Source organism: Patella vulgata, chromosome 7, assembly GCF_932274485.2.
Source record: "Patella vulgata chromosome 7, xgPatVulg1.2, whole genome shotgun sequence".
Taxonomy (NCBI): domain Eukaryota; kingdom Metazoa; phylum Mollusca; class Gastropoda; family Patellidae; genus Patella; species Patella vulgata.
The window spans coordinates 61,127,470-61,141,743 of NC_065885.2; the positions used below are offsets into that span (position 1 = coordinate 61,127,470).

At 37.4% G+C, this 14,274-nt stretch overlaps 1 protein-coding gene across 3 annotated transcripts in view; it reads left to right on the plus strand.

Moving 5' to 3' along the window:
* LOC126827522 (uncharacterized) overlaps nucleotides 1-14,274 on the plus strand; it is an 86,921-nt gene that overhangs the window by 33,323 nt on the left and 39,324 nt on the right. Inside the window, exon 1 of one of the 3 annotated variants that reach the window (XM_050556962.2) lies at nucleotides 12,920-13,264. The exons of the other annotated variants lie outside the window; for them this stretch is intronic. Within the exon in view, the coding sequence (XP_050412919.2) occupies nucleotides 13,231-13,264 (34 nt within the window). The 5' untranslated portion in view covers nucleotides 12,920-13,230. Of the gene's footprint in view, nucleotides 1-12,919; nucleotides 13,265-14,274 lie in introns of those variants that run through there. 3 annotated transcript variants of the gene reach the window in all.

A 14,274-nucleotide genomic window follows, 5' to 3' on the forward strand; every position in this document is an offset into this window, starting at 1 on the left:
ATAAAGCGATAAATAAAACTGCGTAGTCTCTGTCATTTAGTCTTTAATACAATATAATTGGTTTATTTTTTCTAGTAGTCTCGATTAATAATATAAATTACCCCGCAAAAAGTTATCAGACCATCACAAATATGTAGACTAAGTTAACTGGGTCTTGAAGCCGGTGACATGAAATCAGTGTACGCGTGATTGTTATGGATACTTACTGGTAAAAACCTAGACATGAAATCGGTGTAAACGGGAGTTTTATAGATGCTTAATATATCTGCTAAAAGCCTAGAATGTTTGCATTACAGGGTAAGACGTACAGAATTATCTTTATCTCAACTGTCATTCAAGTAATCGTGTAGTTTCGTATTTCTAAACACTGCAACATGTGGGCGAATTGTTATAATTGAATACGTCTTCGAGGTTTTTTTTCTATTGGCCTCTGTTCCTTTCAAGTTATGGTTGAGTTTCGTCTTTTGTAAACATTGTCTCTGTTCCCTGCGTTGTATGGCATGGTCGTATTTTGAAACATTTTTTTTTATTTTAAACTTTTATTCAAGTTATGGTTGAGTTTCGTGTTTCTAAACATTGCCTCTGTTCCCTGCATTGTGTGGTATGGCCGTATTTTGTAATATTTTTATTTTATTTTAAACTGCCATTCAAGTAATGGCTGAGTTTCGTGTTTCTAAACACTGCTACATGTGGATGAAATTGTTACAAATGAATACGTCTTCGAGTTTTTTCAATTGGCCGCTGTTCCCCTACAGTGTATGGCATTTCGTATTTTAGACTTTCATTCATATAATGGTGCAGTTTCGTATTCTAAACAGTGTACCGAGTTTTTTTAATTGGCCTCTGTTCCCTGCAGTGTTTGGTTTGGTCGTATTTCGTATTTCATACGTTCATTCAAGTTATGGTTGAGATTCGTGATTTTAAACAGTGCTCCATGTGGATTAATTTGTTACAACTGGATACGCCTTCGAGGTTTTTTTTTTACCCTGTTCCCTACAGTGTATGGTATATATTATTTCGTATTTTAAAGTTTCATTCAAGTAATGGCTGGGTTTCGTGTTTCTTAGCAGTGCAACATGTGGATGAAATGGTTTAAACGGGATACGCCTTTAAGATTTTAAATTGGCCTCAGTTGCCTACAGTGTATGATATGGCCGTATTTTGTAATATTTTTTATTTTAAATTTCGATTTAATTCAGTTTCTATGGCGTGTTTCTAACCACAGTGCAGCATGTCCTTCAATGTTCCCTTCCGTATAGGATGTTGTATTTTATTTAAACCTGCATTCAGTTAAAGAGAGAGAGAGAGAGAGAGAGAGAGAGAGAGATGGGTTTTAACGTCCACTCGACACAAACTATGTCATTTCGGGGCTAACATATGGTTCATTTTATTTCAATAATTCGCTTGCCACGTACAACCGGGGAATCGAAACCACGCCAGTTGAATCAATGACAGACCTTATGATACAGCACGCACGCTAACCATTCGCCCCCCCCCCTCCATTCAATTAATTAATTAGTTTCTGTCTCTAAATTGTTAATACGCCTTGGATGTTTTAACTGTCCTCTGTTCCCTTCAGTTTATAGTATGGACGTATTTTGTAATATTTTCTATTTTTAACATCCATTCAAATAACGTTTCTATATCGTGTTTCTAAACTTTACAACAACTGGACACGCCTTTAATGTTTTGACTGGCCTCTGTTCCTTTCAGTGTAGGATGTTTTATTTTATTTCAAACTTGCATTCAATTAAAGTTTTTTTGTGTCGTGTTTTATTTCAAACTTGCATTCAATTAAAGTTTCCTGTGTCATGTTTTATTCCAAACTTGTTTTCAATTAAAGTTTTCTGTGTCGTGTCTTTAGACAGTTATACATGTGTTTTGTGGGTGTATGGTCGTATGGGTAGATATAACGTTACGATAGAGTAAACCTTCTACATTAGTTTGACGATACATCCGTGTGCAGACATAATGTTTTAATGAGCTATTGTGGGGAATGTTTTGAACTATGTGAATATTACTGTGTGTTTTGTGAATAGGTGTAGATATAAGATATACATCTCTTGTTAAACATGGAATATAAGATATACACCTCTTATTGTAAATATATATAGGATATAGATCACTTTTTGTTTGGTAAGTAGTCGATAATCCATTCAGTGTCTTGTGTATTCTTATGTAAGGTTATATAGACCTGTGTATACTCTGGTGGTTATAATATAGATGGTAGGGTCATTCTGGTATAGTGGTTCTCACTTGTCAATGATGCAGGACGAAGGGTCTGACAGGGACAGCTGTCTAGTCGTTCGGATGGGACGAAAAACAGAGGTCCCGTGTACACGTTGGCGTGCACGTAAAATATCCCTTGACAGTTGGAATTCGGAATAAGAGTAGGCCGTAGTGCTGCTGCCCGGGCAAAATTTCCCTCAAAGCACACTGTATGGCGTATGCCCGTCTTCATTAGCCCAGTCGGAGCAGAACAGTAGGGCGTTAAACCTCATTTCATTTCATTCTGGTATAATATGATGTCCCCAGGTCCGCAGTCAAGTGAGGGGTGGGTAAGGACACCATGCTAGATATGGAGGGTATCAAACCCTGTAAGATTGGGTGGATATTGGCACCATGTGACTTTGGGCGGGTATTGATACCATGTGATTTAGGGTAGGGTATCTACAACACGTGAATTGGGTGGGTATTGATACCGTGTGAGATTGGGTGAGTATTGACACTATGTGTCTTTGGGTTGGTATTGATACCATGTGACTTAGGGTAGGGTATCTACAACACGTGAAGTGGGTGGGTATTGATACCGTGTGAGATTGGGTGGGTATTGACACCATGTGAGATTGGGTAGGGTATTGGCACGATATGATATTGGGTGAGGTATTTATACCATGTTAGATAGGGTGGGTATTGACACCACGTGAGATTGGGTACGGTATTGACACGATGTGAGATTGTGTGAGGTATTTACACCATGTAATATTGGGTGAGATATTTATACCATGTTAGATAGGGTGGGTATTGGCACCATATGAGATTTAGTGGGTGTTGACACCATATGAGAATTGGTGGATATTGACACCATATGAGAATTGGGTGGGTATTGACACCACGTGCGTTAGGGTGGGTATTGACAACATATGAGATAGGGTGGGGTATTTATACCATATTAGATAGGGTGGATATTGTTAATAATAATAGTTATACAGAACCTATTGTTCGTTGTGTATAACATAACTTGTATAAATAGATCTATGTTCATGTAGGGTTAAATATAGATCTAATATAATGATGATATAATTATCCCTGTAGAGACCTCTGTCGCTCGAATTAATCCGGCAATAACTTAGGACTTTAGTAAATATGTATTTCTAGGAAACTAGATATTTATGTATATGTGGAAGTCGTTTTTTAGGGGGCGGGGGGTCATCGCGGGACATCTTTCTGTTATTTTTTGTATCTTTATCGTTGTGAATACTGATTATGTTGTATATAGGTATTGTTTACTACGTGTTTTGTTAATAGTAGGTAGTCTATATAAGCAGGTATTTTATTATGATATCCGTCCATTATATATTGTATATGAGGAGTATGTGTATGTGGGTATATATGTTTAGTGATAGATCACGGGTCTTACTATTTACTGCCTGTTTTGTTGACAGAAAGTCTGAGAAATGGGGTTTAACGTCCACTCGAAACAAACTAGGTCATTTCGGGACTAATATATGGTTCAATTTTATTTCAATAATTCGCTTGTGCGTAGGGGTCTTTAGCAGTGGGAGGAAGCCGGATCACCCGGAGAAAACCCACGAGGTTAGACAGGCGACCCTACTCCTTGTCACGTACAACCGGGAATCGAAACCACGCCAGTTGATTCAATGACAGACCTTCTGATACACCTAGCCCCCCGAAAGTCCAAGCAGGTAGTTGATTATGAAATGTCTTGTTCTATTTTGCTATTATATATTATATATGTGGGTATATGTCTATTGATAGACCACAGGTCTTGCTATTTACCATCTGTTTTGTTGATAGAAAGTCAAAGCAGGTAGTTGATAATGTATATGTCTGGTTCTATTTTAATATCCGTCTATGCTATAATGTATATATGAGGAGTGTATATATGATAGATCACAGTGACATTAGTCTTACTATAGTATACTAGTATTGTTATAAACTGTAATCACCGGTGTGAAAAGGGTGGTTTTCAAACTCTCTCATAATTGTAACAATAATACAATCTTTTATGAAACATAACTTTTCGACCCGTTTAACCCTAGAAACAATAATACAATCATATTCTTTATGTAACATAACTTTTCGCCCCGTTTAACACTAGAAACTTTACGAACCGTAATAAAGGCCATTAAAGGATATTTTTTAAATACTGTTTTAAACAATACTGTTCAGAATTACAATAATAATAGCATTATTTTCTTCTAAACTTCAGATTTGTTTAAAAATTACTATTGAAAGGAAAACATGTACAAATTTAGAATTTAGCAAATTTACGTCCTGGGAACCCGTCTTCGATATGTTTAAATTAGAATTAATGAAATGGGGTTTAACGTCCTGTTTTTAAGCTGTTTAAATTAGCGATTAACTGTTATTTTAAAAATAGACTTTCCGCCGGATACAAGGAATAGCTGTGGTAACAATTGAATAACGACCAATGAAATGTTGATTAGTAAATGGTTTATAGGATTGTATGGGATGGCCTGGTCGTTATGACGTATACTATTAACACCAGACAATAATTATAGCCAGACTGATTCTAATACAAAAAAAAGTTAATCGAATGTACTAATAAACATTGATTCCTCGAATGGAATGAAATGGGGTTTAGCGTCCTATTTTCTGTACCAGCTTGGGTAATGAAAACCGCAAACGTCATTCAGTGTGCTATGTTGCCCGGGCAACTGCGTTTCGTCTAATCTTCTTCAAATTATAACGGTAAGGGTTTCTCTTGTGTGGACACAATATTTTGTCCCATTCGTACGACTAGACACGAGTACGTGGGTGGATGTACAGTGTGGCTTGCTCTTTCCATCCTGTATCACTGACAAGAGAACACGAGACTAGGTAATCCCGACAAGCTTCTTCTCATACTAAACTTATGCTGTCTGTCTACAGTTAGCTCCGCTTGAGAACAGACACTAAGCTAGTTGACCGACATTTCGACTTTAGTCGAAAACACTAAGTATTTTTCGATCATTTGGAGAAGTATTTATTCTACTTTCATTTTAATAAAATTGTAAAGTTTAATTAGTCTTTTTGTGTACAACAGATGTGAACCGGAGTAGGACCGCATTACAAAACAGTATATTGAATTTTAGATATGGCGGCCATTTAGGACAGAGATCTATTCTCGAAGTAGAGTTGATAATTTTCTGTGTGTAGGCTTATCCTGGGATCTCCAGGTTACTGCACCACTAATTGAACCACAGTGCCTGGCTCCCCTCTGGAGTTGAAAAGACATGAGTGAATTGGCCGTAAATCATTTTCATCACATCTCATGTGATTATTTGCTATGAAACGAAACGTGATCTGTTTTCTTTCTACAAAACTTCTGCAGATTAGGTCAATGTTAGGGTATACAGTTTCTTACAGAGGTCAACAGTGGTTCTCGATCAAGTTTTCAACTATTGTTATTTTTTAACCTTCATACCTTTCGTAATCCTATAATTTTCTTTAGGCATTGTAAACAATACTAATCTCACAGAGGATTATTGGATTAACTCTGTGAATCTAGATTGATCCAAGTTTTGAACGATGTCGTCTCTAACCACCCTGTCAAAGATAGGCTATAGTATAGAAAATCATGGGTAAAAACAGGTGTCCCATTTCCTGTTGGTCGTCTTATTCATTATGTTTTCGTACACGCCTAATCATGTAATAGGAGTAAGACTTCTGATGAGAGAGAGAGAGAGAGAGAGAGAGAGAGAGAGATGAGTGTAACGTCCACTCAACACAAACTAATTCATTTCTGAACTATGGTTCAATTTAATTTAAATAATTCATTTGGACTTTGGAGTCTTTAGCAGTGGGAGGAAACCGGGGGACCTGGAGAAAACCCACGATGTTGGATAGGCGACCCTACTCCTTGTCACGTACAACCGGCGAATCGAAACTACGTTCTCCCCCCCCCCCCGATTCTCATATCTCACGCCATCTGTCCCCTCTCTCCCTTTTCCCCTCTCCATTTTCACCCCCTCTCTCTCTCTCTCTCTCCCTCTCTCTCTCTCTTCCCCTCTCTCTCTCTCTCTCTCTCTCTCTGTGTTTTATCTAAGTTGTATCCTGTCGTTTTTGTAGCCTTGGATATTAAATGAGTCAGAAGTAAGTTAACTGTGTAACACGGGTTTTTCGTCTAATTGTTGCTTGTTGACCTTTACAGATGAGCACAAACCCACCATTAACTATCCAATATCTGTTACAAGTGGTCTGAAACCTGTCTCTCGTTTTAAAAGTCGGCACCACAACTATAATCATATGTTGTTTAAATGGCATTAAGAAATTGACACGCATGAATAAATAAAATACTCAATGCTTTACACAATTAACGACTGGTACGAATACAGGAATGGTTAGGGCGGGAGGTCTCGGAAAGTAAGACGTGGGGAGGTGGGGCGGGGCAAACAGGGGGAATCGGGGATCTTTTGCTGTTTGTCAAACTTATATCTGATGTCAGCTTAACAAATGTGTTAATTTAACGTCAAAAAAACAAACCAAAAAACAAGCCCAAACTAATGTATGCTATTGCGTGTTGTCTTTTTAAAATTGTTATTAGACGTGATAGTATCAGCACATTGTAAAGTTGTCATGCATTAAGTAAAGACTACGGTATGTATAGGTTTTATACATGAGGACGGCGTGTGTAATTATATCGGCCGATAAAATTCCCCGGGATTTGCTCAGTGAGTGCGGTGTAACTGGGCATCAAAACCCTCTAAGTCGAAAATCTTAATCTTTCAGGAATTAAAACTTCATAAGTCGAAAATCTCCACCTATCAGGAATTAAAACCCTATAAGTCGCTGTAATTCGAATCCACCTATCAGGAATTAAAACCCTATAAGTCGCTGTAATGATTCGAATCCACCTATCAGGAATTAAAACCCTGTAAGTCGCTGTAATTCGAAAATCTTCACCTTTCAGGAGCGACAAGAAACTGTACAAGTTTGCTAAAGATATCCATTATATAACCAGTATCGGTATGGAAGATCTAGTTGGCATGTCGGATAACACTTAAAGGCTCAACACCACTCTTGTTGTAACTGAATAATATGTCCCAATCTTTATTCTGGTCAACAAATTGTACTATTTTACAATATTCCAATTAATTGGTCATATAAATTTCATCTTAACACACCTTATTTTAAAAATTGGAAAAATTCAACTAAATGATTTGAAAAGCCTGACGTAAAGTTTTTCAAATGTGACTTGGATTTTAAAATATTTTTGAACCCTCTGGACAAGTAAAATAGGATTTAATGGATAATTTACACAACAGGTAGGATACTAATACATCTAGTACTTAGAATAAGGCTATTTTTATTTTCTGGAGCTGTCAAGCCAGCCAGAGTGTTATTGTCCCTTTAAAGTTACATTATGGGAGATTAGATAAAGAGCTGGCAGTTCTCACTATAATAGTTGAAAACTACATAATGTAAAGGGAATTTGCTGAAAATTTCAGTCAAATTGATTCACTCTGAACCGAGATTTTATCGATTGAATTTTCGGCCTAGCCTTGATTATCATTACTATATTAATTTATAAATGGAAGTCGAACAGCATATCTGAACCTAATCCAATAAATATCGCAGGCTAGCGATGCCACCGAGAATTGATTATGGTCTGGATAAGTTAATTAATGTCTAATTAATAATTTAGATAACATTTCAGGCCTTAAGAAAGACCTGCAATAGGCAGATTTAGCTCTTGCATAATGCATGTTTAATGTATCTTTAGTTTAGAATTCTTCTGTTAAAGGCTCAATATCACTCTTGTTGTAAATGAATAATATGTCCCAATCTTTATTCTAGTCAACAAATTGTACTATTTTACAATATTCCAATTAACTGATGATACAAATTTCATCTTAACACACCTAATATAAAAGATTGGACAAATTCAACTAAATGATTTGAAACGTAAACCTTTTCAAATGAAACTTCGATTTAAAAATATTTTCGAACCCTCTGGACAAGTAAAATAGGATGTAATGGATAATTTACACAACAGGTAGGACACTTAAACATCTAGTACTTAGATAGAGATATTAATTATTTTTATGAGCTTTCAAGCTAGCAAGAGTGTTATTGTCCCTTTAAGGCGTGATAATCTTGCCTCGTTTCACACACTTCCATGCTACTGAGCTACCGAGTTTCAAAGAGAGGCAGTGTCTAGTCGTTCGGATGGGACGAAAAACAGTTGGAATTCGAAATAAAGTAGACCGTAGTGCCACCGTCGGTGCAAATTGTAATAGCACACCGCATGGCGTATGTCCGTCTTCGTTAGTTCGGTAAGCGACAAAAAGTAGGCTGTTAAACACCATTTCATTTAATATCACGTATATATTTGTAGGGCTAATTTTAGTTTTGAAGTGAATAGCCGACGTAGTTTAACGGCATCTCTCTAAGTGGGTAAGGCGCTGGCTCGCTAGCCTGGAGGTCAGGTGTTCAACCCCTGCATTGGCCGAGAAAGTTCATCCAGATTTTCCGGCGTGGTTCCCCCTTGTCAGTGATGCAGGACGGAGGGCCTGACAAGGACAGCTATCTAGTCATTCGGATGAGACGAAAAACCAAGGTCCCGTGTACACATTGGCGTGCACGTAAAAGATCCCTTGACAGTTGGAATTCGATGTAAGAGTAGGCCGTAGTGCCGCTGTCCGGGCAAAATTTCCCTCATAGCACACTGTATGGTGTATGCCCGTCTTCATTAGCCCAGTTCGGAGCAAAACAGTAGGACGTTAAACCCCATTTCATTTCATTTCATTTAACGGCATCTCTAATAATGATAAGGATATCTAACTTAGGGCAGTAAATTAAGACAACTGATTTATATTGACTAAATGGGTAGTTTATTTCCATCCAATCTAAAGGAATCACATCTTTCTAAATGGGTAGTTACGATTGATGGTCGATAAAAAATATTATCCAGTTCAACAATTTCCCTTGATAGTTATTGATCCAATAGAACTGAATTACGACTTTATTTAGTTACCAGTAGTGGTCGGTGTTTTCAATTTGATTAAAATACAGATTTATATTTCGTTTCGTTTTTTATACTTGCGATGGCCTACACTACATGAATATCTGACCAATTGTTTTGAGATGTCGCGTCAGAGGGGATACGAGCGGCTTTTGACCCTATGATGTCAGACATTTGATTAACCAATCAGCATTTAAACCCATTTCTCTCTCTCTCCTCTCCCCCCCCCTCTCTCTCCCCCTCTCTCTCTCCCCCCCTCTCTCTCTCTCTCTCTCTGTAAATCTAGATCATGTCATGGGACATGTCGTGTAACATGTGAAAGCTGTTGTTTAATCAATGTATTTCTCACACTAAATTAAGTTATATTATCACCCGGAGATCACTAGAGTATCTGTAGTGTTTGACACACCACTCCCTATATACAACATCAATCTGCTTCTGGTTTATTTTAAAGTCTGTGATTGCCAGGAATATGAACCACATGTTCCTATGACACTCCTCCCTATACACCCTACCATTATAACTTAGTATATTTCAAATACACACAGCTGGTCGTGTTGTCTAGTTGTAACTCTGAACTTAGAGTGTGGATGTTATAAGGTATTTCAGTTTATTTAATCGTGTTTTCTGCGATTGGCATTGTGGTAATTGTGTCCGTTATACTTACTAATTTAATTTATTTAATTTTGACTGGTAAAATGAAACATTATAGATTCGGTATTATAGATTATTAATCTTAAAAAAACACAATGTAATTGATTTACTACTTCTAAGCATGTATCGTTTGAATACGCCTACGTTACTTGATAAAGTTACTCGTCAGATAATTGAAACGTTGCATAAGATAAGTAATGACCTAGTTTGTGTCGAGTGGACGTTACCCCCCCCCCCTCTCTCTTGGTTTTTGTACATTATTGTAAATAGTTCAATTTTATTTCAATAATTCGCTTCTGGCTAGGGGTCTTGAGCAGTGGAAGGAAACCGAAGGACCTGGAGAAAACCCACGATATTGGACAGGCGACCATACTCCTTGCCACGTACACCCGGAGAATCGAAACCACACTCAATGACAGACCTTATGATACAACGTGTATGCGCTGATTGCTTTCAGTAATATTATTAGTTACTGTTGTCAGCAGATAAAATTAAATAGCCATTATCTGGTTTGATTTTATGAAACGAGCTATGTGTGTAGGACTGTATTGACGACTCGCGATGTTGACGTATTAGGGGCCAAGTTGAAGTAGTGGGGGTCGAGTTGGGCTATGAGAGGGTCATTTGAAGTATGGTGGGGTCAAGTTGAAGTATGACGAGTTATCTGTAAGTATCCTAGTCGTTGACACATTAGCAGAGGAAGTGTATGGTTTCAAGTATTAGGGGCCAAGTTGAAGTGTAAAGGGCCATGTTGAAGTATTAAGGACCAAGTTGAAGTATGAGGAGTTATCTTTAAGTATCAGTCGTTGAAATATAAGATGGTAAAGTGTTTGGTTATCGGGACCAAGTTGATGTATACTCGTATGTCTTTGAGGAGACATGTTGAAGTATTAGGATCCATGTTGAGGTAATGATTGTATCGTTATGTTAGGGACCCTTGGACGTATTGAATGTATTGTTGAAGTGTTAGGGGTCTCGCTGAAGTATTAGATATAACACTGGGGCAATAGGTGTCTCGTTGAAGTGTTGTGGACCCTTTGACGTATTGGGTATGGCGTTGGGGTATGGAGAGTCAAGCGGGAGTAGTAGGGATCACGTTGGAGTATTAGTGATCGCTTTAAATTAACGAAGGTCACTTTGGGCTGTTAGGGACCACGTCGATGTAATAGGGGTCAAGTTGAAGTATAAGGGTGTCACGTTGTGGCAGTAGAGATCACGTTGGAGTATTAGGGGCCATGTTGAAGTATTAGGGAGCTCGTTGAAGTTTTAGGGGCTTTGTTGAAGTATTTGACGTCTAGTGGGCGTGTTAGGGGTCATGTTGAAGTATACGATGTCTAGTTAAAGTATTAGGGGCCATGTTGAAGTATACAATGTCTAGTTGACATATTAGGGGTCATGTTGAAGTAGGGACCATGTTGGCGTATTGGATGTCTATAGTTGAAGTTTTAGGGTCCATGTTGAAGTATACGACGTGTTAAACCACGTTTCTGGGTTATTATAAACTTCGTATATATTTTATGTCTTTTTTTATTTTTATTTCTAGGTCATATATATAAAGTGTCTAAATAAACAGCAGTTGACATTATACTGACGAGTGTTGAGAGATAACATTATCTTAAAACGATATCTCTATTTAAATTAAACTGTCGTCGTTAAGGAGTCAACACAAGGTGGTCAGGCGACCATATGCGACTCCATAGAGCATTGCTTTAAGAAAAACCAAAGCAATAGCCAGGATATAGACGATTTTGAAGTGTGAATGCGTGAATTATTAAATACGGATTAGAACTAACGGGTCGATAATATTAATCCGTGATTATTTAGCGACCACGGATGAAGGACACGGAATATTTAAAGGAAAATCATTTCATTTTTTAAGACTTTATTTCGTTTGGGTTATTGAGGTTTTTGATAACGGAATGATAAAGCACAGTGTATACATTTAGTATGGTATGACTTTATAATTTGAAACTTGATTATGATGTGGATACGTTATATTGGATATGTTACACCGAGAATCAGTTAAAATGAAATCAGATATTTCCACTAATGATATTTGTAACGTGTGTTATTATTGGAGAAGTAAAATAGCGAGATTTTAAAATCTGTCGTATTTAACGGTATTTTATTGTGAAATATATGCAGCTAGTAAATAGCGAGATTTTAAAATCAGCTGAATTTAACGGTATTTTATCATTGTGAAATTTATGCAGCTAGATTTAAAATCAGTCAAATATAACCGTATGTTATCATCGTGAAGCGAGATTTAAATTCTGTCGTATTTAACCGTATTTTATCATCGTGATGCGAGATTCTAAATCCGTCATATCTAAAGACTATGGTGACATTTAAACGGTGCCATATGTTAGGGACACTGTGAGTTATAGTCAGATTTCAAACCTGTCATATATAAAGACTACAGAGAGAGGAGTTAATGGTGCTAGATTCTACCAGCCAAGCGAGGCAACAGAGCGATTTGAAAGTGTTTCGTTAGTGCTAGATTTTACCGACCATGCTAGGCAACAGAGCGATCTGAACGTGTTTCGTTAGTGCTAGATTTTACCGACCATGCGAGCAACAGAACGATTTGAAAGTGTTTTGTAATGGAACATTGAGATTTAGTTAATGATAGATTTTTTACCGGTCATGCGAGGCAACAAAACGATTTGAAATTGTTTTGTAAGGCAACAGTGAGATTTAGATATTGCTAGATTTTACAGGGCATGTGAGTAATATCAATATTTGAAATCCGTCAATAATCTATATTTGAAATCAATGTTGGTTAGGATTATAATGAAACTTAGATTTAACTGACAAATTGAGAAATATCTGGATTTGAAATCCGTCAGATCTAACCGTGGGTTTGTCTATAGTGAGACTGCCCTAAATGTTGTTTGATTTACTGACAATTTGAGAAGTAGGACTATCTGGATTTGAGATCGGTCGGATCTAACCGTGGGTTTGGCTATAGTGAGATTGCCCTAACGGACAATGCGAGTTACATCTGGATTTGAAATCCGTCAGATCTAACCGTGGGTTTGTCTATAGTGAGACTGCTCTAAATGTTATTTGATTTACTGACAATGCGAGTTATATCTGGATTTGAAAGGTGATTATAAAATAATAATACAATATAAAATAAATCTATTGTGTCGTGGTAAACTCGTTCCAGTTGTTAAAACACAATCGTCCGTTTGTTCTGAACAAAACAGACAAAAATAACCCACCAAATTCTGGGAACATTTTACTGGCTATTATCAATCAGAATTCAATAATATTCTCCAGAAAATAAACGCTAATTCAAACGGATTAACTGATTTATATTAAAGGACTACGCCATAAGAAGGATATAAGAAAAAGTTAAAATGTTTTGCGGGTGTGGATTAAGCCAAAGGCGAGGTAAGGATCTTTGTTTTTATAATTACATGTACATAAGAAGAATCGCGGGATGCGGGATAAACTTTGATGCTGTTACCACCACCACCACCCCTTCTCACTTTCTGGATTAATCGTTTTATACAGTATTGTCATTCAATATCAACACTTTAACATAAAACACTAAAACGTTATGGGCTATGATTGATTACTGAATGCAATCGAAATGAAATGATATGAAATGGGGTTTAACGTCCTACTGTTCTGCTCCGAATGGGCTAATGAAGACGGGCATACGCCATACAGTGTGATATGAGGGAATTCCAACTGCCAATTGATCTTTTACGTCACGCCAATGTGTAAACACGGGACCTCGGTTTCTTGTCCCACCCGAAAGACTAGACAGTTGTCTTTGTCAGGCCCTCCGTTCTGCGCCACTGACAAGGGGTAAACCACGTCGGAAAATCCCGATCAAACCCGCGACATCCAGACTAGCGAGCCAGCGTCTTACCCACTTAGCCACCGCGATCCCCAGTTTATTTAAAAGTTAGTGCAGGAGGACCGCACCACACACAAAAACCAAAACCCACAAGACAACCCCCGAGGACATGACACACAAACCACATACACGTTATAGACACAGAGATCAACAAACAACAAACTTCTATATGTCAAGTGAAGTGCATGGATCCTAGGGCTAGACGTAAGCGTCAACTGTGCAGTACAGCCTCGGAGCGGTCATGATCAATTACATTATATGTCACCTAACCAATTCATTAAATATACATAATGCAGGAACTAAATCTGCCTATTGCAGGTATTTCTTCAGTCCTGAAATATCTAAATTATTAAGCATACATTATGCAAGAGCTAAATCTGCCTATTGCAGGTCTTTATTTAGGCCTGAAATGTTATCTAAATTATTAATTGGACATTAATTAACTTATATAGACTATAACCAACCCTCGATGGCATCGCTAGCCTGCGATATTTAGTGGATTATGATTCCATTTGCTGTTTTTTTTTTATCCTAC